This window comes from Megalops cyprinoides, chromosome 15, assembly GCF_013368585.1.
Source record: "Megalops cyprinoides isolate fMegCyp1 chromosome 15, fMegCyp1.pri, whole genome shotgun sequence".
Lineage (NCBI taxonomy): Eukaryota > Metazoa > Chordata > Actinopteri > Elopiformes > Megalopidae > Megalops > Megalops cyprinoides.
In genome coordinates this window covers 6,958,981-6,986,317 of record NC_050597.1, presented here as the reverse complement: position 1 = coordinate 6,986,317, position 27,337 = coordinate 6,958,981, and the positions used below count along the sequence as shown (strand labels likewise).

The 27,337-nt window shown below is 50.7% G+C and overlaps 1 protein-coding gene across 1 annotated transcript in view; it reads left to right on the top strand.

Annotated features, from left to right (window-relative positions):
• The window catches only part of akt3a (v-akt murine thymoma viral oncogene homolog 3a), an 89,688-nt gene that overhangs the window by 42,763 nt on the left and 19,588 nt on the right, over positions 1 to 27,337 (top strand). The window contains exon 3 of the mRNA XM_036546478.1: positions 25,612 to 25,737. Coding sequence (XP_036402371.1) covers positions 25,612 to 25,737 — 126 coding nt within the window. The remainder of the gene's footprint in view (positions 1 to 25,611; positions 25,738 to 27,337) is intronic.

Below are 27,337 nucleotides of genomic sequence, written 5' to 3'. Positions count from 1 at the left end.
CTCCTTCTGAATAAACCCCACTCTCTTAATTCTCTCTCTACCCTTTCTTTCGCTCCCTCACTTTTTCAGTCAGGTTCAAAGGGATGTGGGGAAGGTGCAGGTGCCGTCCAGGTAATTACCCTTTGTGAAAGTCCCCGTCTGCAGCCCCGGCCAGGTGACAGGCTGGGGGCCCCCGCTCGGCGGCGGAGGGGACGGCCACGCGGGGGGTGGGACACTGCTGGGGGGGGGCGCGGGATCCCCCAGCTGCCACCTGGCTGCGTCCTCTCCCTGAAAGGTGAAGAGGATCTGGGAGGAGCCGTGGGCGCCCAAACCCCCCCCGCCCCTCCCGCCGCTGCTTTTGTCTGCTGGCGTTTTGTTCTCCGAGCCACGCGCTCGTCGAGAGACGCCTTTATGTGGCCCGGCGTCCCCCCGCTCTTAATGAGGAGAGCGAGGGGGACAGACTGTCCCGCTGCTTTCAGCGGGCGGAGACACAGACCCACCTGCAGGAAGGCCAGAGGCGGGGGCGGGGTGAAGCGGGCAGATGTGTGGGTGAGCACAGAAAGCCTGGAGACCAGATTTATCCAAATAGAAACATTTCACAGGCGTCATATCAGTGGATTTTTACTTCTTGCACTGCAAATAACAGTGGGACGTACTAACTATAGCTGAGCGTGGTATGAGTTTGTATGATTTCACAAACTCAACAACTGATTGGTTGCCCAATTTGCATGCTTGTTAAGCGATGCTCCTATATTAAGGGTTGGTCTGTTAGGATTTCAGTGAGATCCCCCTCGCTCTACTCTCACGCCTCAAATGGTTTCACCACTCTGAGTGTTGGGAAAGTTTATGCCGTGCTGGCCAGGGTGGCAGCGCTGAAAGCGTTATGGGGAACTGGAATTGGCCGTGGGGCAGATCCGTTGGCCAGCAGAACTGTGCAGCGTGATAAGAACAAAGCTCTGGCCGCCTCTTTGTTCCACTCTTCCTGTCTGACAGGCCGTTGTGGGCCGCGCTCTGCAGTCCTGCGCAAAGGAACCGCAAAACCCCATTGGCTGAGAGAGACAGGAAGTGAAACTGCAGGGAGAAGACCTTTTGTGTAGAGGAAGTCAGGGCCAGACTTTGACAACAATAACAGTGGCTTTGGCTAGACGGGGGAGTGTTTCATTGGCAGACGTGATGAAATTGTTTGTCTCGGTGGTTTCTTGTGTACGTTTGTGTAATTTGCATCCTGTGTGTGCGCATAGCTCTTACGCTCCAGTGCAGTGTCTATTCTCACCTGTCTCTGTAGGCTCCTTCTGGTTTAGGTCGCTGAATGGGCTTAAGCAGGATCCAGTCGCTGTAATTTTCTTTCCCCCAATTAATCGTGAAATAAGTTTTTTCTTTCTTTAAAAACATGACCAAAAGGAAACTCGTTTTGTCCCATTTGTCTGTTAGCAGCTAACGGCTAATGGTGACACGCATCGAAACCTAGGCGTCTCTGTGAATAAAGGTGTTTCCATTGCATACGCTAGTGATTGCCGTTGGAGATCTATCTCCAATCGCTACACTATAGCCATCAATGGCAGCGCAGCTGGCCGCACCCCTCCTGGTTTTTAATCCCGCTTCCTGATTTCCCATCGTCCCCTTGGTGTTGTGCATTAGGGGGTGAGAGCTGGGATCAGGTGAGCAGCGTAGCGTGCGAGGGGAAAGGGTGTAGCAGAGAAGGCCGTGGCAGGTACGCCTCCTGCAGGCGGAGAAAGGTGCTTATTTATAGAGGCCGCCTCATCCCCCTGATGGGATTGAGGCCGTAAAAAGATTCCCTGTACTTCCTCAATAAAGCTCCACCTACACGAGTTTCCCCTGAGCGGTCAGCCGGGACGCCTTGGCAGGAGTCCGGGGGGGGGGTTCACGTAAGGCAGGCCACTACGCTGCACTGCACAGGGTGCTGAAATCGGGTCAGGTGGCGGAGAGCAGATTTCGTGAGGTCCTGCAAGGTCTTTCGAGGTCCTGCATACCGGATCAGAGACGGCAAGCGTCCGTGACACACGCGAGTCGCGGCACGCTCGTGTGGCATGTCGCGGGTCGCGTTCGGCATACCGAACCCTGCGCTGTCACGACCTACAAAGGCGTGACTTCACAGAGAAGAATGTCAGCCACTGGAGAGCTGCCTTCCCTCTCCGCGCCACTGCGGAAATCAAAAGAGCTCTGCAGCAGGATGGGGGAACCTCAAATCCCGCGGTCTGAAAGGGGCTATTTTAATACTTCTCGGTGACAGTTCTGGCTGGGGTGGGGAGGCACGTCGGTGGCTCTGAAAGCCGCTGCAGACAGCTTGGCGACCCCACGTTGACCCCCCGAGTCTCTGGCTTGTCTGACGGCATGGCTTGGGGGGTTGCTAATTGGTATTCAGAGCAGGCCTGGCGCACAGCGAAGCGTTTCTTCAGGAGCAGACAAAGCCTGGGATTGTTTGGCCCAAAGCAGAAGTCTTCCTTGTGTGTGTGTGTGTGTGTTTTTTTTCTTCCCCTTCCACCTCCCCCCCTTATAAAGACAACTGGCTTTGTGTTTGTGGGAGAGGTCCGCCAATGTGGAAGTCTATGGTGCCACTAACCAGATGAAACAGACCCTTCTTTTTATGGGCTCTCGTCATTGCTTCCTGTTTTCCTCTGGAACGAGCGAAACAGCTGAGAGGAGGAGGCTCGCTGATGGGTTATTGGTGACGGGAATAAACAGCGGCACAAACAGAAAGGGGTGCTAATTGCTCCATTTTCTGTCGAATAGCTGGTCATCTCATCTGTAAAATGAGTTAACTCACCCTGCCCGCCCCGCTCGGTCTCCAGGGCGGCCGTGCCCTTTTAGGGGTGTGCCGGGCCTCGCTGTGCTTCCGAGGGTCAGGTGATAGGCGTTCACTGCATTTTATTCATTCTTGCTAAGCCAGTACACTGTAACCCTAGACAGCAGCCCGAGGGCTCTTGTAGCATGCTCATTCCTTTTCGTTCCGTGGACTGGCAAAGGCCAGCTGATCGGAAGAACAATATGTACCAGTCGGGAGCGGCTTGCCTGCAGTACGCATCATCTGTTTGCACAGTACGATCTGGGTTGGAGCAGTTTGGGTTAGGTGCCTTAACCAGTGGTACAATGGCAGTGCCCTCCACCCAAGAATCAGCCCAGCAACCCTTTGCCATTGTGCCGCACTGCTGCCTGTTATTGGCAACAGAATATAGGTATTGTTCAGTTTCCAGGTCTGGCAAGGTGCTAGCAGTTAGCTTTTAGTTTAAAACCAGCGGGAGCAGGACAGATGGCAAAGGACGGTTATGAATAGGGCAAATGGTACCGTGTTATAGCGGTAGGTCTATTTTTGTCAAATTCAATGTAGTAAGTGGACAGTTGTTCATTCCGTATGGCAAGCACTGACAGCAAGGGAAGGTGCTGTGTTGGAAGTTAATGGATGATACAGTGTAATTGTGGAGTGGCTACACTGCATCCTTGCCACGGACTGAGCCTCGCAGCGCCCCCTTTGGCTCACTGCAGAACTGTAGGCATCTGTTTCTCTGCAACTCTGAGTGCAGCTGTTCCTGGTAGATGTGGAATGACAACAACGGTTCTGTTCACTGAAAGCAGTAGCTGAATCAGTGGGTGAGACAGGGGGTCAAACGGGGATGGGCTGATTATCAGATTTTTTTTTTTTTTTCTGAAATGCATTCGGAATGACATTTTTTGGATGTAATGTGTACAGGCAGCAGAGTGGTGAAGCCCACGGCCTGGATCATGTAGCGGAAACGGGAAGTGTGTGTACTTGGCGTGTGTGCGCGCGTGTGCGTGTGTGTGTGTGTGTGTGTGTGTGTGTGTGTGTGTGTTCTGGATGGAAGTACTTCTGCCCCACCTACAGAGCTCAATCCCAGAATCCCCTGTTTTACCATCATGGGACCTGGTGGGGCCAGGCTGGGTGGAGCTCTCTGTGGGGCCGGGCTGCAGGGTGGGGATGGGGGGGGGGGGAGCGGGAGGTGGTGCGTGGAGTGCCTCAATGGGAGCGTCTGAATGGCCACTCGTGCTGCAGAGGGGGCCCATTGATGCCACACGCGCTGGTGTCAGGACACAGGGTGGACCCACTACTCACGCCGGCTGCAGAGACAAGTGCGCTTTTGTGGGGAGGGCCCGTCCGGCCGGCTCTCTCTCCTCAGGGCTTTGTGTGAAGAGGAGGGGGAGAGGGGGAGGAGCCAGAGAGCGGCCATGTTGCTGAGGTCACCATAGTATTGCACACGGGCACTGTATTGCACACCCAAACACACACTCACACCTCCACCCCTTATATTCCACAAATATAAACGGCATGGATAGGGCAAAAAATTAATGAATGAAACGCTCTCCAAACATAAAACGTTACACAAAATAATGTAACTAACTGATGTTGTGTTTTTCTTTCCTTTGCTGGTGCCGCGGCCCACTGACTGACTGAAATGGTGGATCTGCAGGTAAGTCTGAAAGAAGACCTACTTTCATCGTTTACTGTCCACACACAAACCCCGCCCCCCTAATTGCATACTGTCCCCACACAAACCCCGCCCCCCTCATTGCATACTGTCCCCACACAAACCCCGCCCCCCTCATTGCATACTGTCCCCTTACAAGCCCCGCCCCTTCTTTTGAGCTGTCACCCTACAGACCCTGCCCCCTCATTCTTTATGGTGTTCTTTCATGCATGTTTGTCTGGAAATGTGAGTAGAGCTCCATTAAAGATAGGCTGAGGCAATGTGCTGGGTACCCCTAACATTAGCTTGTTAGCGTGGTTCCCGTTTTGCTGTTGAGGTTACCTGACTAGTGACTCCATAGGTTGTGGGTTCAGTGTCCAGAAGAAACATGAGAAGATGAGCTCTGATTAGCTTTCTTATGCACAGCCCCTGTGCCTATCTGGGTTCGCTTTAAAAATGCAAAATAAAAGTTCTTTATTTTTATCTGCAGAGGTTGAAGAAAGTACAGATGTTCAATATTTGAGTTTTTTGAGCTGCACAATAGCCTAGATAACAATTCCTCTTTTGTATTGACTGAAAATGTCTAGGAACATGCAAAAGCTTCAGACAGGAAGTCTAGCGTCCCAGTTTTGAATTTAGTTATGCAAACAGTGTCAGTAACCACTGAAAGGTAATGCACATTGATCAGATAGATAAGGCCATACACATCAACCAGAGTCTATTTTTAGCAATGAAAGGCTGATGTTATGAAGTGCTTAGTTTTTTTGTACAGAATTCAGATGAATACCGTAATTACTACCAGAGATCATTTGCCTTGGATAATCTGTTCTTCTAGCATCCATCCTTTCTCACTGCATAGTGAGAGAACCAGAGAGGACTTTCTTCTGTGTGTTTGTGGTTCATTTCTCATGTTAAGACTTGTGATTAAAGTGATCTAGAATTAACAGTTTAAGCATATGTATAAAGACAGACATTGATACTGTATCCTGCCAAAATCTTATACAGACTGCAAAGGTCTCACACGTTAGATTATACAAATCTACCCTTGAAAGCAGGCCAGCTCACAATGGGCGCTATTGTTGGTGTGCCATGTTCCTTTGTGGTGGGCATGTTGAGTTTCAGCTGGCTGAAGGTTCTGAGCAGGGAGGCAGGCTAATTTAGTCTGACCCCTATTGGCTACCAGTGGAATGACTGTGTGAACTTGGGCTCAGTGAGTTGAGTGGTTGAAGTCCCGTCTCAGGACCCTCAAAGTCCAGCTCAGTACTCAGATTATGTTGCCATAGGAGCGGTAGGCCTGGTCCGTGTTTCCTGCTGCTGCTGGCCCCCTGTTGTCATTAGCTAATGGAGTTGTCACTCAAATGAAAGAATGCTTCCCAATGGATGTACTTCAATGGAAAATGCACAAATGACCCTGGGCTTGTGTGTGGTGGCTTTGTGTTGTGGTAGAGGCAATGCCGGATGCTTTGCGTTAGTATAAATGCTCTAGAGAGGTTACGTAATACGTGTGACGGTCTGGTGAAGATTGTTAGTGTTGTAGGTCATCCTCAGCAGTTGTTGCTAAACAGTTACACGTTTGTGCTTAATGAGGTAATGCGGTAAAAGTTGCTCCTCCTGTGAAGTCGGCGGCTGCTATCTGACGGTGTGATCATTAGCAGCAAGTATGCAATCTTCACACTCCTCAGTCCCTGAGGGAGGCCGTGGCCCTGGGGAGAACAGCTGGAGAGAGCTACCGGTGGAAAGGGAATCAATGGGGGAAGAAAAAAAATCACACTACACATTTAGTGCTGTGATGGGGACTGTCTCAGGCAGAGATCATTCAGTCCTTTTAGCTAATGCTGTGTGCAGGGTTCAGCATGCCTGCATGTGGTGTGCCTGTGCATTTGTGACTGCATTAGTATGTGTGTATGTGCTGGCCACAGGAACAGGAGAACAGGAGAAATGTAATGAGGAACACAGGCCATTTGGCCCAGCTTGGCTCCTCATTCACTCTGTAGTGTAGAGTCTATGATTGTGTCAGGCCTGGTCTTGAGCTGCCTCTGCCTCCACTACTATCTTGACAAGCTATTTAATGTATTCCTAACTCTGAGAGGGAGAAAAAATATCTCCTGATGTCCTCATGCTAGTTTCCACCTGTGTGCTCCTGTTCTGCTGATAGAGCCATGGTATTGGTATTGGTGTATAAAAAGGTATTGATTGTCTGCTTTATTTATCCCTTTTAAAAATGTAAAAAACCTCCATTAAATCTCCCCTGATTCTCCTTCTTTCTAGACTAAAAAGATTGTGTCTTGGCTCTCTCTCTTTATAACTTATGTTGTTAATGTCTGGTCTTGGTGTCCACGTCTGAACACAGAACATTCGTGCATTGATTAATAACGGTTATCTTCCTGAACAGTTAGGCTGTGTCGGGGGTGAGCAGCTGTCTCAAATGAATTCAATCAATACTTGTCTGAGGTCTCTGATTGCAGAGAAGCACACACTCTCTGCCTGTTGCTTTCTCTCTGTCTCTCTCTCTATCTCTCTCTTTCTCTCTCTCTCTCTCTCTCTCTGTCTCTCTCTCTCTCTCTCTCTCTGTCTCACTCACTCACTCACTCACTCACTCACTCACTCACACACGCACACGCACAGATCCACATGTCTTGCTTTTGCTGATGGTTATAGACTAACAAAATGTTTTGCAAAGCTATTCATGAAATGGTTGATGGTGTTCTTACATGGAGGACAGAACTGGACGGTGGATGGACAGTGGTCCAGTCCAGTGCTTGTTGTAGGAGACCACGCCCACAGCCACACCCATCTCCGCTAAATAGAACTACTTTGCCTGTCGGACAGGTATCAAAGCGAGATATCTAACAAGGCCTGGAGGTGTGTCTGCGGCTGTCTTAGCTGGAAGGAGAGCTGGTTTGGACCTTATCGAGATTAAAAATCTGCTGTAGGTCGCTGATAAACCTTTGAGCGCGGTTTGCTTCCTTCAGTGCAGTCATGCAGTGACACAGAGGTGCGACTCATTAAAGAGAAGAGCTGGCAGCACATAAAAAAGGGTGCGTTTATCATTAATGACAGTCAGAGATGTCAGGACATGTTTAGGATCTGTTATTTATTCATTTGTTGGTAGCTTAAACACATCAGACAGCTTACACACAGCTTACGTGAAATCATACTGTTATGCTTTTTAAAATGCACAGGTGTGTGGGACCGTATTGACCCTCATCAGGGACAGGTGATCTGCCTGACCAAAGGGTGAGCTCTGTTCCAAAAGCAGCGTAGTCCCCCTGGATGACAGCTCGACCAATCTTAGCATTAGAGTACAATGCGTTTGTGGGCAGATCAGGGCAGTGGAACCTGCTTCTTCTCCTACAACCTCTCAGCATGCATACTGCAGCCGGGGGAAAGCATGCATACTGCAGCCGGGGGAATGTGGCCCATGCTCTGACAGGGGTTCGGGCTGGTGGGGGGGGCGTTTAGGGGCAGAGATTTGAGGGAGGGCACATTGGAGTTGCTCAGGAGAGGTGATGGAACATGTATCTCTATAGTGCATTACGCTGGTGCCATGCACGGCTATGGCTCAGGCTTATGGGTACACTGGAATGGGGGTAATGGATGGGCTTCTGCACACCTGAAGTGCAGCTGTAGTTCCTTTGCAAGCTTTGAGCTGACCCATCCTTACAGGGATGCTGATTGGACAGGAGGTAGTGGGCTGGGTCCAGTGAGGTGGGGTGGCACGGTCTCAGGGCGGAGGAGCCTGGATCTTCCTCTGGTCGCCCCGCAGTGGTGCATTTACTTGTCTGCAGCGCTCCTGACAGAGGTGTAGCGCAATGTACGTCTCTTCCACCTCACTCCAGAGGTGCTCCACCAGCTCTCAGCTGCGCTGCATGGCGTTGTTTCAGCGTTAGCCTCTCCCTCCATCCACATCCGTGATCCTCCGGATAGAGGCTTCTGAGAGCGGAAGCGTGGGGCTCCTGAAAGATGGAGCCAGCAGCTCTCTGGTTCCATCATCCGCTAATGTACTCTCACTCCATTTCCCACTGGAGCGGGTGTGCCCCCCCCAGCAGTAACAGCCCTGCTCCCAGGTCAGCTGAGGACAGCCTGCACCGTCTCTAATGGCTGAGCGAGAGCAGGAAGTCATTACTGTCACCAGGGGAGCGCCTCCTCCTCCCCCTCAGACCGGTCTAAGGTAGCTGAGTTTCCGCTCCGGCCGGGACGTGGTTAGAGAGCCTAATAACTGTTCATAAGAGCAGGCACTTTGGGGGTTGGACGAGGCCCCGTCACACCGCCAGCAGGACCCTGGCCTGGAGTGTGCCTCACCGGAACAGCGAGATCAACGTAACCGGCCTAGAGAAGAGTAAGGACAGCGAGTTTTAATGGAGTCACTGCCCCTCGGTGTTAAGTTGGTGCCCTCAGACGAGTCTTGGGAGTGTTCTGAAAGCACATGCCATTTGCAGCCTGTCGTCTGTGGTTTGTTCACTGTTAGCACTGTACTATGTGTACTATGCTAGCTCTGTGACTTGTTAGCATTGTGGTGTGTTCACTGTTAACTGTAGCATGTTAGCCTCACGGGGTGTTAGCTTGGTGATGTGTTTGTTCACTGCGTTAGCTCTAAGGTATGTTCCCTATATTAGCTCAGCGGTGCGTTCACTGTGTTAACTGCGTGGCGTATTCACTGTGTTAACTGCGTGGCGTATTCACTGTGTTAGCTTTGTGGCGTGTTAGCGCTGTCTGAGCATATCCGCTCAGTCCGCAGGAAGAAGGCTGCTGATGTATCGCGCTGCAGTGCTAATGGTGCAGATGTGTGTTTCACTGAGCGCCCTCGCTCTCTGCGCCGCTCTCGGTGTCAGCGTTCCCGTCGGGCGCCGCTGCGTTCCACCGTGCAGCTGCTGCGAGGGTCTCCGTCTGCCGCTGTGCATTGTGGGTAGGGCCGCACTTCTGCACAGCCCGTTCGTTTCCACGGTGCGGGAGAGCCGCTGACAGCTGGTTCACAGGGCAGGAGAGCCAGCTGCTCGGCTCTCTCTCACACAGATTCCACCCCTGTAAAGGCGCTCGGCAAACTGCACAGAGCGTTTGGCTTTCTTAGTGTGTGTGTGTGTGTGTGTGAGCACACATGTGTGAGTGTGTGTGTCTGTGAGAACGCCCATGTGTGTGTGTGAGCACACGTGTGTGACAGTGTGTGAGAGTGTGTGTGTGTGTGTGTGTGTGTGTGTGTGTGTGAGAGAGAGATGTGTGTGTGAGCGTGTGTGTGTGAGACAGCAGAGGCCGCTGCAGATGCTGCCATGTGTCCCTACGAAGGGTCCGCCCCCCCCGCCACACGCAGGGGCCAGCGAATCACAGCACAGCGCTGCAGGACCAGGCCGCTGCAGGACCAGGCCACTGTGCGTTTAGGAAGAAGCACAGCACAGCACAGCACTGCAGGACCAGGCCGCTGTGCGTTTAGGAAGAAGCACAGCGCAGCAGGACCAGGCCGCTGTGCGTTTAGGAAGAAGCACAGCGCAGCAGGACCAGGCCGCTGTGCGTTTAGGAAGAAGCACAGCGCAGCAGGACCAGGCCGCTGTGCGTTTAGGAAGAATCACAGCACAGCACTGCAGGACCAGGCCGCTGCAGGACCAGGCCGCTGTGCGTTTAGGAAGAAGCACAGCACAGCGCTGCAGGACCAGGCCGCTGTGCGTTTAGGAAGAAGCACAGCGCTGCAGGACCAGGCCGCTGTGCGTTTAGGAAGAAGCACAGCGCTGCAGGACCAGGCCGCTGCAGGACCAGGCCGCTGTGCGTTTAGGAAGAAGCACAGCGCTGCAGGACCAGGCCGCTGCAGGACCAGGCCGCTGTGCGTTTAGGAAGAATCACAGCACAGCGCTGCAGGACCAGGCCGCTGCAGGACCAGGCCGCTGTGCGTTTAGGAAGAAGCACAGCGCTGCAGGACCAGGCCGCTGCAGGACCAGGCCGCTGTGCGTTTAGGAAGAAGCACAGCGCTGCAGGACCAGGCCGCTGTGCGTTTAGGAAGAAGCACGTTGCTCTTACGTCAGGAACAGAGATGCAGCACTGCCCCCCCCACCCAAAAGACCGCTCCACTCCACCAGAATAGACCCTGTCACAGCCCACTACCTCCTGTCAGATTAGCACCCCTGAGAGGCGTGGTTTTGCTGCTCAGGTGCATTCCGTCACTTTTCCAGATACTGCTTCACCACGTTTGTTGTTTTGAGCAAAGAAGATGGAGGTGTCCTGTGACACACGGCAGTTGAGTTCTGCTTTAATTTGGCCTGCTAAATTCAGAACATCTTTAAATTCATGTGCAGTGTGGCCCATGAATAAAGATTATGGATACATATGTTCGTGTGGATAAATAAGTAGTGTGTCACATTTTACAGAATGTGTTGGTATTTCTCAGTTGAAGCTTTTGAGTCCTGACCCCGGCAGGGCTGGGAAGGTCCCTTCCTCCTTCCTGATTGGATTTTCTCAGAGTAAACCAGAGGGCGGAGGGAAAGTGATTTCATTCCATTATATTTGTAATTACATTACGTAATGTCTGCTTAGCAGCCAATCTAATGCTGGCTGGCCGCAGTGCTTATCATTTTAACAGCAACAGTTTTGCACGCTGTTACCTGGTTATGCAGCTGAATTGCTGTTCTGGAGGGACTGAATGGGCTTCCTGCTCTTTACACACAGGTCCAGGGCTATAGCCCCTACTCCACATGTGTTTGGATCTTTTTGGTGCCTGTAAATATGAAGTTTGATTGAATACAAAAAAATGTGCTGGAATTTCAAACAAAAAATTGATGAAACTCCTAAACAGAGCCAGGACATCTTGTGTCTTGCATTATATAGTATGTTAAAAGCAGTTTTTGACAAGATGGAATACATGAATTGACTGGCTGTTTTTCCTGCAAGATGTGAGAGGAGTAGTACTGGCTCTCAGTGAGGTAGTCCAGGGGGTTATTGATCTCAAGCCTCACATGAACTCTAACGTCCCACAGACTGTGTGTGTGTGTGTGAGTGTGTGTGTGTGAGTGTGTGTGTGTGTGTAATGAGAGTGAGGGGGTGTGTAAAATAGGGGGTGTGAAGATGATGCTGTGTAGGTTTGTGGTGGCTGTGTTAAATGTGTGTGTGTGTGTGTGTTTGTGTGTGAGCGTGTGTGAGCGTGTGTGTATCAGAGTGTGTGAGGGGGTACTGGGTGAACAGTCTGCTGCTGCTGATTGTTGACTTACCATCTGCCTCCTTCTCTCTGCCGGCAAGAAAGGAACTTATTTACAAAAATGACAGGTCCAGCAGGATATGAGAGAGCCTGAGTGTGGAGAGAGGGAGAGAGTGAGGGGGTGGTGGGTGGGAGAGGGAGGGAGAGAGGGAGGGGGTGGTGAGTGGGAGAGGGAGGGAGAGAGGGAGGGGGTGGTGGGTGGGAGAGGGAAGGAGAAAGTGAGGGGGTGGTGAGTAGGAGAGGGAGAGGGAAGGAGAGAGTGAGGGGGTGGTGTGTAGGAGAGGGAAGGAGAGAGGGAGAGAGTGAGGGGGTGGTGGGTAGGAGAGGGAGAGGGAAGGAGAGAGTGAGGGGGTGGTGGGTGGGAGAGGGAGAGGGAAGGAGAGAGTGAGGGGGTGGTGTGTAGGAGAGGGAGAGGGAAGGAGAGAGTGAGGGGGTGGTGGGTAGGAGAGGGAGAGGGAGGGAGAGAGTGAGGGGGTGGTGGGTAGGAGAGGGAGAGGGAAGGAGAGAGTGAGGGGGTGGTGGGGAGGAGAGGGAGAGGGAGGGAGAGAGTGAGGGGGTGGTGGGTGGGAGAGGGAGAGGGAAGGAGAGAGTGAGGGGGTGGTGTGTAGGAGAGGGAGAGGGAAGGAGAGAGTGAGGGGGTGGTGGGTAGGAGAGGGAGAGGGAGGGAGAGAGTGAGGGGGTGGTGGGGAGGAGAGGGAGACAGAGGCAGAAATGTGCAGATGTCGAGCAGCAGAATGACTGGAACTTCAGACAGGATGTGAGTGGAAGCTTCCTCCATCAGGCCGTGGGAGGAGAGGGAGGCAGCAGCAGAAATGTGGTGTGTGTGTCTGTCTGTATCTGTCTGACTGTGTCTGTTTGTGTGTGTATGTCTGTGGTGTGTATCTGTTGTGTGTGTGTGTGTGTCTGTGTGTGTGTGTATGTATCTGAGTTTGTTTGTGGTGTGTCTGTGCGTATGTGTGTGTGTGTGCGTGCGTGCGTGTGTGTGTGTGTGCGTGCGTGTGTGTGTGTGTGTGCGTGTGTGTGTGTGTGTGTGTGTGTGTGTGTGCGTGCGCGTATGTGTGTGTGTGTGTGTGTGCGTGTTGGAGTCCATTCTCGCAGTCTCATCTCCCCCTAATTTGCAGCTGTGGTCCCTCCGCTCCCTCCGCATGGCAGACAGCGGTCGCACTGGGGAACAGCCCTGCCGAACCTGCTCCGCGTCTCACTCTCTCCCTCAGTGTTAACCAGCGGGCACAGGCAGGCCCGGGCTCAGCCAGCAGCTGATACCCCTCCCTCCCCTCCCCCCCGTGCGACAGGGCCTTTGTCTGTCCCACCGAGAGCGCCTGCCCTCTCTCCCCGGGGAGCGGCGTTTCCCGGGGTCACCCCAGGACGCGGCCGGCGCACCTGCCAGATGCAATAACTTATTAATGGCGGCCAATAAAAAGCGATGGCGAGGTTTAATTGATGGCCCAGGTGATTTATCATGGAGTTTGCCTCCCGTTTGATTCCCTCGCTAAGTGCAGGTCCCAGGCAGAGGTCTTCCGCACCGCTTCAGCAGTAACTGCAACACCGCGCTGTTTTTCATCAGAGCTCGTTAATTAAACGGCGCGCTTTTTCCGCGGCGTCAGGGACGAGGGCGTCGTTCGACTTCCCCGGGTTTCTCCTCTGAAACGAGTCCTCTGGGCTCGTCAGGCGTAATTAAGGGAAAAGCAATCGCACTGTTATCTGCGGCTTTGTTTCTGTTGCATCTCAGATAGTCATTTCGGCTGTTCCGTCCTTTGCTATATTTAGCATGAGTTGACGGGAGATTGACTGGCCTTCACAGGATGTTAATTATGAGCACATTTAAGCGCGCCTGCCTCACTCAGGCTTTGAGCGAAACGCGGCCCGCGGTTGAGGAGGTCGCTCGGAGATGAGCGCAGGAGCGGACCCCGGCTGAAGATGGAGAATCTGTCTCTCTGTGTCTCTGCCCCTGGCCCTCCCACGTCCACTGAAGCCCTCCCCGCGCTGGAGAATGAGGCGCGCACTACATCAAAAACACCAGCTCCACTGCGGACAGCAGTTTGTGAGCTGAAGGGCCATCGCTGTCTGGTGCTTATTGGCCGCTCTCAGAGGCCGTGTGTGAACAGGCAGGCTGGGAGCTGCTGGGGTCGGGGGGGGATAATGGGGCAGTTAGTGCTTGTTTATTCTGTGCTGTGTGGGTTATGGGGCAGTTAGTCCTTGTTTATTCTGTGCTGTGTGGGTTATGGGGCAGTTAGTGCTTGTTTATTCTGTGCTGTGTGGGTTATGGGGCAGTTAGTGCTTGTTTATTCTGTGCTGTGGGGGGGTGATGGGGCAGTTAGTCCTTGTTTATTCTGTGCTGTGGGGGTGGGGGGGGGGATAATGGGGCAGTTAGTCCTTGTTTATTCTGTGCTGTGGGGGGGTGATGGGGCAGTTAGTGCTTGTTTATTCTGTGCTGTGGGGGTTATGGGGCAGTTAGTCCTTGTTTATTCTGTGCTGTGGGGGGGGGTTGATGGGGCAGTTAGTCCTTGTTTATTCTGTGCTGTAGGGGGTGGGGGGGGTGATGGGGCACGTAGTCCTTGTTTACTCTCTGCTTTGCTGTGAGGTATGGGGTTGGGGGGAGGGGGTGATGTTCGGGACAGAGCACAAAGGGCGCAGTGGTGGGGTGCGGGACGGGCAGTGGGGGGTCCCCATTGTGTCCCCAGCCCAGCTGCCTCCCTGCTCTCCGCGATGCTGAATGAGTAATGAGCTTCCATCCTCTCTGCAACAACAGCCATTCACAGCCGCGCGCTGCCTGAGCGCCCTCAGACCCCAAAGCTCTGCACCTGTTCACCACTGGGGAAAATTCCGGACTCCGCCCAGTCTCGCTGCAGACCCCGCCCACTCTCCTCCCAGCAAGCTCTTCTGGCTGTTGTCAGTTAATCTTGTGGTCTCTGTACTGGGCCTGAAACCTGTTTAGTTTTGCTGAGGGCTAATACACACTCATTCACAGAATCACACACACACACACACACACACACACACACATACACACAGACAAATAAATGCTGTTTCTACACACATCATATAATATGTGTATATTTATAATACTTTTTTGTTCATCCTCAGTTTGCCTTCACATGATTGTAGCCAAGTTTATTTGCTTAATACAGTATCAGGCACACTCTGTCAGCATTAAAGTCCAGTGAGTGTCTGAATGTTTCCCGCAGCAGGTAGGGCGATCAGTGGGTGAGCCACTCACACCTGCACGTGTGATGTGCTGTACCTGTGTTCCAGTTCCGCTGTGGCCGACAGAGACGCTGCACTCGTATGGTAGGGGGACCGGTGCTCTCTCGTCAGCCTGTGCTCTGACCGACACTGAGCTCTGCCACACGCCGCCTCCTGCGGTCCCCCTGTCCCCTCCGCTCCCTCCTCTCCCTCGTCTCTGAGGTTGCGGAGCGGCCTGTGTTGCTCCGCTGGCCGCGGATCATCCCTTTCGGACCAGGCCACTTAAAGAACGTTCTTATCGAGCCGGTAGATCAGGACGCTGAATGCTACAGCAGGAGCAGGGGCGGTACTGAGCTGATTATCCCGTCCATTCACAGGGTGTCTGTGGCGCTTCTGCGTATGACAGACGCGGTTTGGCTCCGCCCCTTTGCTTCCTGTAGTGGGAGGGGAGCCTGGCAGAGGTGCGTGACCTGGGAGCCCAGAGCAGAACAGAAGTCACCCCCGTCAGTCCGAGTGGCCCTCAGCTTGCCTCTGTCCGCCATGTTTAGTCTGCCCCTGTCCCGTGGGATTGCTGTGTCTCGGCTCCCAGAGTTAGGTCACATGACCTACTGACCGACCTGGCTTCCTAGGGTCACGGTGGAGGAGGTGCTGGGCTTGGCCCAGGATTACAATTACGGGTCCCTAATTCAGGCCAGGATTAGAGCCTGGTTTGTTCCTTAGCTGGATCTGTGGAAGGGGGGGGGAGTTTGCCACCTGCACTGTTTGGGGGAGATCTCTGAGCCCCCCCCCCCTTTTTTTTTGTGCGTTGGCAAAGCGGGGGTGAAGTGGAGGCTAAGCGGGAGCAAGGCGGGGGGGGGAGTGCCGTCTCCTGGTGGCTGCTTTTCTGTTGCTCTGGGCCTGCACTGGAGACAGTACCTGGATCAGGGAGCCATCGCCATCTAGTGAGCACCCAGGGTAATGCAAGCGGGAGAGAGTGAGACCAGTCACAGGCTGCTGTGGGCCACTGAATTAGAAACAGTCAGAGCTAAGGATTACGGTAAAAACATTTGATCTTACTTATCAAGGAGGGTAATGTCTGAAATATTTTAAATAACTCAGCACTGTGAAAAATGTATGACATGCTTTGATATTGAAAATGGTACTTGTACAAAGCACTGTTCTCTGAGCAAACTAGTGAAAATAGAAATGCACGCCTGGGTGTGTGTTTTTGTGTTGTGTGTGTTTGTGCGTGTGTGTGCACGCGCAAGCATGTGAGTATGTTTGTATTTTTACATGTATGTATGTATGCAGTGTGTGTGTATGTGTGTGTCAGTGTGATTGTGTGTGTGTACGTGTGTGTTTGTGTGTGTACGTGTGTGTGTGTGTGTGTGTGTGTGTGTGTGTGTGTGTGTGTGTAAGCGGGCACGTGTGCGCATATGTGTGTGTGTGTATGTGTGTGTTTGTGCGTGTGTGTGTGTGTGTGTGTGTTTGTGCGTGTGTGTGTGTGTGTAAGCGGGCACGTGTGCGCATATGTGTGTGTGTATACCAGCTGGGCTGTGGAGAAACACCAGGAGGCCAGGCTGTGTGCAGCTGGCGCTGAAATCTCCCACGGCCTCCTGGGACCTGTGCCCCAGCAAGCCCACTCGGTCTGCCCTGGGGCCTCCCCCCCCACACACACACCCCCGTCACCATGGCCACACGCTGCTCTCTGTACGCCGTTACAGGTAGAGAGCTGCAGGACACACAGCTCAGATCCATTCTTTCAGCAGAGTTCATGCTGTGTGACGGGTTAGGGTGTGGGTGTGAGTGCGAGTGTGGGTGTGGGTGTGGGTGTGGGGATGTGATGTGTGTGAGAGGGGGTGTGTGTGTAAGTGTGTGATGTGTTTGTGTGATGTGTATGTATGTATGTGGGTGTGGGTGTATGTGTTTGTAGGTGTGTGAGATGTGTGCAGATCGAGGGCCGGAGAGCCTGTGATGGAAACAGCTCTGCTTTCTGTGTGAAAACAGCCGGCAGCTGAAGCGGCCCCAGGGGAGCCCTGAGCGGCTGCACATTCTCTGCTCTCTCCCCTCTCACTCATTACTGGGTGAAGCTCCCAGGCGAGCGCACGCACACACACACACACACACCATACACACACACCATACACACCATACACACACACACCATACACACACACACACATACACACCATACACACACACTCCGTACACACCCCACACACAACACACACACACACACACACACACACACACACACACACACACACACACACACACAGGGCTGGAGACTGCCGTAGCTTTACTGCACTGGTAGTTTACCTGCATCCACACTAATGATGCCGGGGGTCACAGACAGCATTTGGGAGGTGGGAGAGGTTACCCCTTGGCTCAGGAATGGGGGCCAAAGGGCCTACTCGGGCACACGCCCACAGGCCATGCCCAAATGTTCCACAAGCCTGCCAGTGGGACTCGGAGGAGAGAGGAGGAGGTGGGGTTACGGGAGGACACAGCTGACGCAATCAAGATTGAACATCTAGGACAGATCCGTCCCGAAAGTCCTCAGAGAGACGTCAGCTCCATGGAGAGCTTTCAGTGGGACTTCAGGACAAAGCACGCTGTTCTCACAGAGGACATCACTCCTGTGAGAGGCTTTTCAGTGGCTCCTCTTTGCAGGGGCAGTTTATGCTGTTGCCATGCGAGTTAGACATCCATTTCTACATACGGACTGCGTATTTGTTTTTTCTGAATAGACATCCGTGTAGGTGGTGAACAGGTAGCTAGTGTGTCCCGTACAGAGTGATGCTAAATGCTTTTAATCCAGCGCTAATCACGACCTGTCTGGCACTGATGTTAATCTCCCCCCCCCCAAAACACATGGAAGCTGACCAGGTAATAACATCAGGGGCGATTGGGATCAGTGACAGTGCTTTCTCATCCAGTTTGTGTCTCTCATTTGTACCCTCCTGTGGTGACCCTGGTACGGCCTGCTGCGTGACGTGGCCGTGTTTAGCCACTGTTTTGCCTACCCGCGGACCGGAAGGGCCGAAGGAGACGCGGCGTGCGCTCTGCGCCTTCTCCTTATGATTTCTGCGCGTCCCTGCCGATCACGCGGCCCTCGTCTCCTTAAAGGGCTCAGGCCTCGGGGCTCTGCGGGCGATTCGGGCTGAAATGCTGTAGATCTGCAGAGCTTTGCCTCACTCAGTGCCATCAGGTTAGCTGTGGAAATATTCCTGTTAAAACATTTAATTCGGTTGCCAGTGTCCTGACAACTATCACTGTTAAACAGCACTGGGCAGGGATTTCTCTCCACTTAATAATTAGGTGTGTATGTTGTACTCCAATTTGCGAAAACACCTTGTGTGTGTAGGGAATTCTGCCCTTTCTGGCTGTGTAGTAAAATTTCTTTATTCTGGTGTTTCTGAATTGAGGAAAACCCATTTTTACTGTATGTGGATCAAGTCAACCTCAACAAAGTAACGGAGCCCAGAAAATAATAAGAATGATGGGAATTCATTTTAATACTTGCATCTGAAATATGAACATTTTGCATCCATAAACTCAGCATTTTTTTCATGGTACTTTACTGAAAAAATTGAATGCTATGAAACAAAATAACAAGCAACAAGAAATGCAGATAGGGCTGCTGAAACGAACAGGATGCGTTAAACAGAGTGCAGACTGTAAAGAGGCAGCAGGTGAGCTGGAAATGTGGAAATGTGCTGGATGCTGGAGACGGTGTGTCAGGTGTGTGATGGGGAGCTCTGGCCCCTCCTCCGTGGCTACGCGGCGACAGCAGATGAAACCCCAGCCACTCTCGCGGTGGAGAGACGGACAGCCTCCGCGCTGCCGGGCGGCCTGTGCCAGAGAGCGGGCCCTGCCAGATATCCAGCCGCAACAGGAAGCGCTGTGCAGCGGGTTCTGGGGGCGGCCAGCTCGCCCCCTCTACCCACCCGGGCCGGGCACCACTCCCCCCCCCCCCCCCCCCCCCTCCACATGTCTCTGAGGGGGGGGTGAGCAGCGGCCTCTGGTGGCACCCAGGCAGGCTGGTGGGGTTTGGAGCGCCCCATGTGCTGGAACGCGGAGGCACAGAGTCCCAGGGCGGCCGTCACATGCCCGTCTTTAAGCCATCTGCAAATCAGGCCGGCCCCCGCCAAAGCATTACATTAAATCCCTCTTTGGGCTGATTAACAAATGGCTGCTGCATTTTTCTTCCCCCCCCCCCCCCCCCTCCTCAGCTCGAAAACCTGATCACACAAAATGTGAGACGGGGTGTAAGCAAGCAGCTACCTTGGAGACCGCATTGGAGGTTTTCGGCGCACGGAGAAAGGGGGTGAAGTTTTAAGAACGCTGGCCTTGAACGAGCGTTGGCCCCGAAAGGAGGAACCCTGTCCAATCCTCCCCCGTACCCTCCTAACCCCCCCACCCCCACCCTCGCGCCTCTATCTCAGACCACAGACAAATGAACAATTAATCTGGCCTTGTAATTGCATGGCACACAGTATGTTATTTTAATTGTGCATTTGGAGCAGTGCTGCTGTATCCTGATTCCGTGGGCCATGGACCAGAAAGCTGGTTTGTGCTCCGGGTTGCACAGACGCGCGTGGATCTCGGAGGCAGAAGCTGGGCTCGGCTGGGCTCGGCGCTGGGTCGCTTGGCTGCCGCGTCGGCGTAGAATGCAGCTAGCTGTGAGAGTTAATGTAAAACGCAGGGGCGTGCTGATCATTTCAGATGGGGGTTCCACATGAAATCAGCTGGCAAGAGCAACGAGCGTCCCTTTTCAGTGTGATGTACCAGTAGCCTGGACCCGTCTTTTATTCTGGCTTGTAATGAAGGCTGTGTGCATCCGCTCATTAGCGGAGGAGCTGCCCCAGGTCTGTGCGGTTTGGAATGAGAGGTGGTGATGTCATCTTCAGAAGGCCGCAGTGTGAAAACTTTATTGACACGTGAATGAATTTGCGTCTCACTTTCTGTTCCGTCTTTGTCTACCCCTCAGTACCAGAGTCGTGCAGTCTGGGTCAGTGTTCAGTCTGAGACATTACTGGTGTCGCTTTATTCAGACCAAATCCATTACATTACGTTATGTTATTGGCATTTAGGAGACGTTCTTTTCCAGACCGACTTACATCAGTTACAGGTTTTCACACTGTTATCCATTCTAGGAATTCTAGGAACTCTAGCAATTCTAGGTTAGATACCTTGCTCGGGGGTACCCCCAGCAGCAGTGCCCCTGTGGGGAATTGAACTGGCAACCTTTTGGTTATGAGTCCTGTTCCTTAACCACTATGCTACACTACCGACCCCCAGCCTCTTTGTTTGGACCCAGCATAGACCGGAGTAAAGTGGAAGTGCCTCAACCAAGCATACTATATTGAGCCCAGGAAACAAACTGTAAGGTTGTGGTTTTGACACGGTTGGAGATGTCTGGCCTGTCCCCTTGAGTGCAGGTAAACCCTCTGCGCAGGTGTGTGAGTGCATGACCACACACACACCGGCAGCGGTGACAGGTTTCTAGCTCCCTCCCGCCCTCTCCTTCCTGATAAATACCATCACACGCAAGCAGCTTTCTCACTCCTCCTCCCTCCCCTCGCCCGCTAATGAATTCATGCATACGTACATCTTTTTTAAATTTTTTTTTTATTAGTGCTTTTAACGAGGTGTTAGATTGGGTTCCTGTGACAGGCTGCGAGCCGCCGACACCTCGTTACTGTGTCGGCGGATCCCGTCCCCCCGGCGGCGCGCCCCTCTAAGCCCCCCCACCTCACCCCCCCCCCCCGCTCTCAGCTGCTTGCTGCTACCCACGGATCTGCGGGCCCTCCGAGCCGAGCCGCCCAAGACCTCCGTCTCCTCGAAATTAACATGAGCAGGTGTTTTCCTCTGATGTGTTAATTAAGAAAAGCTGGTGTCATTATGCTTTAAGTGGCTGTTACAAATAGAACATGTTGTTTATTTTCCATCAAAAAAAAAAAATCAAATTTTTTTTTTTCCAGAGCTGTCACAGCGGTATGAGTGGTGGTTATGGGATCGGTAATTGTTCGAATTTTTTAAACGGAATCTTGTACGATGGAAAATGTTCACCCGTTTTTCTTAACCGATTTCTTCACTGAACGCTCCAGGTTGTCAGTTTCAATGAAAAGTAGAACAAGCGGAGCAAAACTGCCCAATACTGAATTTCCAGAGAGACTGATCTGTTAGGCAGCTGGCATTTACAGAGAAATCAGGCGGTAACTGGTCTTAGCAGGGAAGTTGGACCTGGGTTATGATTTGACTGGTGCACCTGCTTGCTGAATAATGTCATGTCCTGTCTATCAGATGAACAAACGTAGATGCTTTAATACTCCTTGAGTAGACGCAGATGCCTTATGATCATTGTATTACATAACAGTATTACTTCCTGAGTGCCTTCTCTGTACAGTGCATTAAACCATGAGGAGAAGCAAGAGCAATATGATCAGGTTGGTTTCCCTTATTTTCGGTGCATCAGCTTCTTCAGGCTTGGTTTAGAAGACCGTGTCTGCGGCTAATTAAATGAAGTAAATGAAGCCTCGTTTCAGGGAGTATGATGTGGAGATGAGAATGGCTCTCATAGCCTGTGTGTTATGTGCGGTTGGTAACAGGTGATGGCAGTGTCACATAGTGGTTAAGGAGCAGGACTTGCCAGTTTGATTCCCCACTGGGGCACTGCTGCTGTACCCTTGGGCAAGGTACTTAACCCACAATTGCCTCAGTAAATGTCCAGCTGTATAAATGGATAACATTGTAGATAAGAGTGTCTGCTATATGACAATAATGTAATGTAATGTAATGTATAGGTAACGGGGAACAAATCCGACAGGTGATCTGTGGTCAGGATGAGTCAGGTGACCTCTGAGGCGATGGCTCAGGACCCAGTGGTAAATGCAGCTCTGGTCAGCAGTGGTCGTGCCAGCCCGGCAGCTGTGTCCTTTCTGCCCTACCAGTGTGGGTGCAAACATGGCCGCCACCTGTCCCCACATGTCACTGGCAGGTTCCCTGCAGGCTGTGCTCTGTGGTGAGCTGTGAGACAGGTGTTTGCGACCCCCTGTCCTCCTCTGAGTGGGTGTGGCTTCAGTTTATTGGTGGTGGTGGTGGTGGTGGTGGGGTGGTGGGGGGGGGGGAGGGGTCACAGGAGATATCTGATAGAGTGGTGCTATGAAATTGATTAGGCTATGTTGTGATATCGATGAGGCAGTGCTGTGATATCAACGAGGCAGTGCTGTGGTATTGATTATGTGGTGCTGCGATATAAAACAGATGGTGCTGTGCTATTGATTAGGCAGTGTTTTGATATCGATCAGGCAGTGGTGTTATGTTTATTAGGTGGTGTTATGATTTTGAATAGATGGCGCAGTGATATTTAACAGATGGTGCTGTGATATTGATTAGACAGTACACTACTACTGTGAAGCAAGTGACCCCATGCTCCTCGAAGTGGGTGTGGCTCCAGTTTTTGGGGAGGGTCACATAAATTATCTGATTAGGTGGTGCTATGATCTCAATGAGGCAGTGCTGTAGTATCAATTAGACTATGTTGTGATATTGATTAGGCGGTGCTATGATATCGATCAGACAGTGCTGGTACATCGATAAGGTGGTGTCATGATATTGAATAGATGGCGCAGTGATATTGAACCAATGGTGTTTTGATATTGATTAGGTGGTGCTCTAATACCAATTAGCCAGGTATCCAGTTCCTTTTACCTCACAGACACTGATTGGTCACATGACCCTGGCATCAAAGCTCTTTCCCACTACATTCCTGAAACCATGACCAGGATCAAGAGGATCATGTCTGCTTGGAACCACCTGCTTCCCAGTGCAAACCCCCGTACCCAGAACTGGTTCAGACTGGTTGGATCCAGAACTCATCTGTAAAATAACATGTTGCAGTGGTATCAGCCTTGTTTTTTATGGCAGGTTGTAATTTCAGATGAATGAGGAAAATACTCTCAAAGTGGGCAAGCTGGAGAAGCAGTGCCAACTGCTCTTTCGCTGAACAGTGGTGGTTATTTCTCTTATTTCTCTTATCCTCTGCCTAACAGTCGTTCCTGCCCACTGGTGGCTTAACTGTCGATCTTGAGCAGGGTTACAGTTCAGAGGAGTTGGTGGTGACACTCAGAAACGTACAGCATATTTAGATCTAGTGAATATTGTGATGCGTATTAAGGCCTTAGCTGTGAGGAATAATGCTGAATTTGTTAATGCCAGCAGCTTGCGTTTTGCGTGAACAGACTCAGGAACGTGCTTCAAGACCCAACAATCGCCGTGATTTCCTTTGTTTATTTTTTGAACATACCGTGGGTGTTTTTGTTCAGAGCTTGTGCAGAAATCACCTGCTGTGTCTTTGATGTTCTCCAATGACACCTCATCTGAAAGGCTCTTCTTGTGCACTTCTGCGCACGACAAATATAACTAAAAACATATTAAAAGTCTCATTTATGTTAAAAATAAAAAAGTCATATCAACCATATTTTTCCATTCACATAAAGACAGTCTGTGCTAACCATCAGTCTGTAAGCTTCTATTTTTTTCTGTTTGAACTCCCACTCCCTCCAGGACGGAACGCATCCATGTGCCAGTCATGACCAAAGATGACATTCTGTCTAGCAAATCATTTTGAGAGACAACTCAAGTTGATCTCATTAGCTTAACAAAAGTAGCACATAATATGATCACTAACCACAATTTTAGGTTTTTAAAACGTTTCTGTTTTTTCTGTTACACGTTAAACAGCCATTCATTGGAGGACATGCATGTTTCTCTTAATCACTGTAGTTTGCTGTCTGTCAAAATTTACAAGACAATGTGAACCCTGAAGTGTGTGCGTGACCCAAAACCATCTGCTACTGCAGAATTTTGTAGGGTCCATTAGCATCATGGGGGGGTGTGGGGTGTGGGGTGGAGGGCATGAAAGTTGGGTTCACTGTCTTTGTGATGCCTCATGGGTCGGGGTGCGGAGTGCTCGCTCCAAACCAGGTGATGGAACGCCATGTACCAGAAGTGTGACAGACAGCGTCACAGAGTGAATGTGGGAGAAGAAAGCGCAGGGTGTTGGGTGGTGAGGGGGGGGGGCGCAGATGCTGTGGGAGGGGGAGTTTGGGGGGCTGGGGGAGGATGCCGGGGATCCGTTTTCGTCTGTCAGACCTGAGCCTCTCACATGTGGCACAGCCCGCCGCTCTCAGCGTTGTTGACACTCGTGTAATCCTGCTGTTGGTTATTAAACAGAGCAGTCTGGCGCGGCAGAAGTTTCGCATGGTAATGCGCGCTGACCAGCTGCTTAGCAGATGTTGTTTTTTGGTGCCTTGGCCTGCAAGGGTTAAAGGTGTCGGCGTGTCCTCGTAGCCCGCCCCCCCCCCCACCCCCCCCCCCCCCCCCCCCGGCCGCGTCCAGCATGCGGCAGGCGCTGGCGTTTCTGTGGCTGACCTTCGCCCCAGACACCTGCCTCACAGACCAGGGCAGATGAGCGGGGCAGCTGACACTCACATGAGAGATCATAAACATGTTTTTGCAGGGCTGACGTGCGGGATGTCTCCGCCCTGTGTGTGACTGAAATAGGCCTCCCTGGTATGGCCAGAGGGCCTCAGAACGGGAACCGTTCCAAAAATCACCCATGCATTTTTCAGTTCGTTTTTCTCCAGTCTTTTAGGCCTAAAATGAATGCACACGTGTGTGTGCACCGACTATACTGTACATTGATGCGTGCCTAAAAATATATATTTGTACATGTGATTTGAGCTGTAGCCTTTCTGCCTCACCCTCTCCATGTCGGATTGGTTTCGTGCATTTTCGCTGCAGGAAGTTTGTGTTTTTATTAGTGGATCTAAATCTAGTGTTCTTGGTTCTTTGTGTTTTCGTTACATCCTCCTTACAACTACGTCCTGAAAAATTGTGGTTTCTTGCTATGGAGGCAACATGATATCAAACTGTAGCAAGAAAATAACAATAATTCATAAAATAACTGTTTCCGAGTTGGCAAATGGTTATTAATCGAACGAACGTGACTGCAAGCGTCCTGGCGGCGAAGAAAAGCAGATTTGTTTTCTCAGAAGTTGCAGCCTCATTCTTGTCTCAGTTTATCCACCTCAAAGAAGAAACTAGGTCTGCTGTCCCTTATCTGAGCGACTGGTCTTCCCAGCGGGCTGCAGATACCTGCTCAGGCCTCATTAAATTACCATCAGGACACTACAGAAGCAGCACATTATCCTTAAGGCTAAGCTACCTTTTTACCTCTGGTATTCAGGCTATCATGAACTTAGTGCTGATTATTCTGTTGTGGAAGGTTCAGTGATGAATATATACTGGCTGTGGGGGAGTAACACATGAACATTAATTTGGTAATTCACAAAGTAATTGCCGTTATCATTAATTACATTTCTGTGAAATGGGTTTTGTGAGATTGTAAGCAGCAAGCAACTATCAGTTCTTAGACAATTATGGCTAACCGGACATTTGTACTGGGCTTTGTACGTGGAGTCCTAATGTTAACTAGCCATTTTTTTACATAGAGCTAGTCTGTACATGGATTGCTAACATTAGCTAGCCTTATGTTTATGTTGAGCTCCTCCATTCCTGCAGTACTAATGTAAGCTAGCCTTATGTTTGTGGCGAGCTAGTCTATATCTGCAGTACTGATGCTAACTAGCTAGGAACCTGGCTAACGTAGGCTAATGTGATCATGCTTGCCGGCACGCCAAAACACTCTGCAGTATAGTGTGGGGCTCCCTCTGCTCTGAGTGTTGTGGTGCTGAGACTAATGAGTAACCATTGAATGTTGCTTCCTAATTAAATCTTTCAGGCTGAGGTAGATGATGTAAATTAAAGATGTCTTCCCTCTCTTTGCAGGAGAGTACATTAAGAACTGGAGGCCGCGGTACTTCCTGCTGAAAACGGACGGCTCCTTCATCGGCTACAAAGAGAAGCCGCAGGATGCAGATCTACCTTATCCTCTCAATAACTTTTCTGTGGCAAGTGAGTCCCGCCCTGCGTCCAGTCAGTGTCCATCTAGTAAAAAATCCTGATTACATACTGTAGGTGTGGTTCCTGAGATGAAAATCACAGGATCGCTTAACCTTAAGCCAGAAACACCATGACTTAGATTAAGTAAAATGGAGGTAGCAATGTTGACTTGGTTTTTTAGACCAGTTCCTAACTGATGTTGATATGATGTTAGTGTGTTATAGAGCAGTGAGCAGGTTGGTGCAGGCCACTGTAATACAGTATGTTTAGACAATAACTCAGATTTACTCTGTTAAATTCAAATCTTTTCTGAAGTGAAAATAGAATAATTTAGAACAGGATAAGTTCTATGATGACATAGCTAAGTAAGTTAAGCCCCCAGTATAGCCAGTTAACTATCTGAATTGCACCATTACTTTGATTTGATTACTCCTCATTACTTTTTGAATATGGTGTCAGTATGGCTTGCACTACATTAAAAGATATGCTTCTACCAAGCAGCATTTTAATGTTATATTATTAAAAATAAAAAATACAGCTTTCAAAATGAGAATAATTATCTTGTCAAAACACAATTGGGGGCCCTGAATATTCAATGATACAACCTGTTTTTGTGGATTTGCACATGAAGAATTCAGAAAACCTTTTTTTGGTTGAGTGACATGTCCATTACTCTTGAGACAATTAATTATTTTGTATGTTATTGCAACAGAACATTTATATTTATATGTGTCCAAAAATATTTTTCACTGTATGAGAATTTATTATAATTGGGACTGATACAAGCAGCCTTTTTTCGTGTTACTGTTGGTGGCATAGGGCTCAGGTATTTCATTTATGCAATGAATAGTAAGGTTTTCACAGTATCTATAGATACATATTTATATTTAACATATATCTGGGTATCCATGTGTGATGATTTTCATATCTGGGATTTTTTGGTTCAATTTGTTAAGCAAAAAAGAAAAAAAAACAAACAACAACACCAAAGAAACAACAGCCTATTGCCTAATTGAGTATTGTAGTTTTGTTTTGAGCGAATAATTATTTTGTGATGATTAGTTATTGAATTAATTTTTTAAGTATAATGTAATCATGCTTGGTGTTATGATTCTGTGAGGCCAGCTGATGGTGGCATTTGGGACTTCATCACTCTCAGTTTGCACAGCAGGGCGGGTCACCGCCTTCTCTGCCTCACCCCCCCGCCCCCCCCCCTCACACCCAGACCCTGGCATCATCACTGCACACACACACACACACACACGCACACATACATACACACATATACACACACGCGCGCACACACACACATACACACACACACACACATACGCACACACATACACACATACACATACACACACACACACACACACGCACACATACATACACACATATACACACACGCGCGCACACACACACATACACACACACACACACACACATACGCACACATACATACACACATACACACACACACACATACACACACGCGCACACACACACACACACACACACATAAAAAAACTCTACAGCTGACACTGTCTCCACATGTAGCATCATTCATTAGGGCAGTTTAACTCATAGCAACTATTATTTTAATCTGATTTGT